The sequence below is a fragment of the Nicotiana attenuata genome, chromosome 6, assembly GCF_001879085.1.
Source record: "Nicotiana attenuata strain UT chromosome 6, NIATTr2, whole genome shotgun sequence".
NCBI classification, from domain to species: domain Eukaryota; kingdom Viridiplantae; phylum Streptophyta; class Magnoliopsida; order Solanales; family Solanaceae; genus Nicotiana; species Nicotiana attenuata.
Window position 1 is genome coordinate 20879629 of NC_031994.1, and position 2536 is coordinate 20882164.

General features: G+C 31.8%; 1 protein-coding gene across 1 annotated transcript; it reads left to right on the forward strand.

Moving 5' to 3' along the window:
- LOC109227679 lies at positions 959 to 1879 on the forward strand. Its single transcript, XM_019392878.1, has one exon. It carries the CDS (start codon positions 959 to 961, stop codon positions 1877 to 1879), a length of 921 nt encoding a protein of 306 aa, XP_019248423.1.

Sequence of the window (2536 nt, forward strand, 5' to 3'; positions counted from 1 at the left end):
AAATGAATTTTTCTATCACAGTTTTTTTCTAGTTTCATTTGATATGATTAAGATACTCCAGGGTGCAGTACCACTTTCTTTACTATAATTATGTGTTGAGCATTTTTTAAAAATAGTTAATTTTATATTTATGTATTTTGAAACTTATATAATGTTGAATTCTTTATTAAAAACAGAGAAAGTACCCAACTAACTTTGATCATAAAGGGAAAAGTATAATCATACATAATGATACTTCTCATGCTGCCTAACATTAAAGAAAAAAAATTCAAATTAGTTGTCTTAATTTTTTCTTTATATTATTCTCAAATCATGTTTTATAAAGGGTTCTACTTTTATATAATTTGAACAAAATTCAATATCCTTTAATAAAAAAGGAACATGAAACTATATTTTATTCCTTAAATATATTTTTTTCCTGATTTATAAAGTGTTCCAATTGTAATTACAATTTAATGAGAATATCAATTGATATTAATATAAGAACATTTTAATAAAAATCTACATAAATGATTGCCACTTTTTTTAATATTCTTCACCAAAAATATTCGGTAAATAAAACAAATGAAATAATTTTTCTTAAGGAGATAATAGAATTATTATGTATAAATGTATGTTACCAACAGATAATTTTTCTAGTTAAAAATACTGATTGAATAAAATACTTTTTAAACAGTGAAAGTGAGAACAGAGGAGTAATCTACTTTCAAACAAACCAAAAAGTAATAGTAGTCAAGTAGTGTATTTAAAGAAGCAAGTTAAAGTTGAATAGGAAGTTAAAGTTAAACCACGAGAATTGCCATTTAAATACCTGGGGGTTCCACTTTCTTCAAAGAAGATTACTGTACAACAGTGTATGCCAATTGTTGAGAAGATGATATGAAGAATCAGATGCTGGACTACTAAATTTCTATCCTATAGTGGAAGGGCGCAGCTGATCAAAAGTATCCTCTTCGAGATGCAAACATACTGGGCTCAGATTTTTATATTACCCAAGAAGGTTGTTCAACTCATCACAAGTGTATGCAGAACCTTCCTATGGACTGGAAGTTGTGAAGCATCAAGAAAAGCTCTAGTCTCCTGGGAATCATTGTGTATGCCAAGATCAGCTGGGGGCCTAAAGTTGATAGACTATACTTTGTGGAACAGGGCAGCCATATGCAAACTCATATGGGCAGTTTCTACAAGGAAGGAATCACTATGGGTGCAATGGATACATGGTTATTACGTAAAGAACAAGGAGATAGAGTTCATGAAAACACCTACACAGGCTTGCTGGCTTGTGAGGAAAATACTTGATGCAAGGAAATGGTTTGGAAATAGGAACTACAAGGTGGAACTGGAAAAATGTAGCAAGGGTGATAAATTCAGCATCAAGGCAGCCTATCTATCCTTTCAGCCACAGTATCCAAAAAATCAATGGAAAAATCTGACTATGGAGGCAAGGCAAATTTCTAGGCATCAATTCATATTATGGCTAGCCATAAAACAAAGGCTTGCAACTGTGGACAGACTAGAGAGATGGGAAATACATGTACCAAAAGAATGTGTGTTGTGCTCTACAGGAACTACAGAAACACTAGCTCATTTATTCTTTGAGTGTAAATATGCAAGAGATATCTGGTGTTCTCTATTGAAGTGGATGAATGAAAATAGAGCTCCTAAAACATGGAGTGAGGAGGTAAGCTGGATGACAAAGAGATGCAAAGGAAGCAAAGCTAAAAGCCAAGTTCTAGCATGGTTGTTTGTTGCAACAGTATACCATGTCTGGATTGAAAGGAATGCTAGAAGATTTCAAAATGAAAAGAGAGAGAGTCATCAGAGACTTAAAGAAATTAGCCTCCAACTGCACATCAGAGGACAATGTTATAGCAAATGAAAGAAGATACTAGATAGCTTAAATAGTTTTCCTATCTAAGAGTATATAGTCAATGAATGTAATTGCATAGTTAACACTCTTAGATAGAAGGATATAGAGATGACTAGTTCTTGAGTCCAAATGAAACTAGTGACTGTAAATATACAATTTTGGTTGAATAAAATTTTACTTTAACCAAAAAAAAAAAAAGGAAGTGGGGTCCGCCTGAAGGATTCAATAGCTTAGGGTCACGTTGCTTTTCTATTTTCGATCATTAGGAACCCATAAGCTACAACCAAGCTTTTGAGCCTAATGTACAAGAAAACAATGCAATTAAATTTTTTTTAAATGACCATAATGCCCTTGGTCGTCCTCCTCTTCTCTCATATATATACATATATATGTATATATATATATGTATATATATATATATGTATATATATATATATATATATATATATATATATGTATATATATACGCTCGAAATTCCTTTTTTAGTATTCTTCCTTTATAACGATNCCCACGTATCTTGCACAAGAGAGCAGCAATTCCACCATTGACAATCATTAAAAAGCTTTGAAGCTTTGAATTCGAATTTGGGTTTTCGAAAAATATTATTTGTTTGAATTGGGTGTTGTTGCAAAGAATTGGGATTCTCTCTACGTCTCTCTCTATCT

Bases quoted from the DNA above. Each gene is read 5' to 3' on its own strand.
- LOC109227679 (XM_019392878.1), top strand. From the start codon at position 959: ATGCAAACATACTGGGCTCAGATTTTTATATTACCCAAGAAGGTTGTT.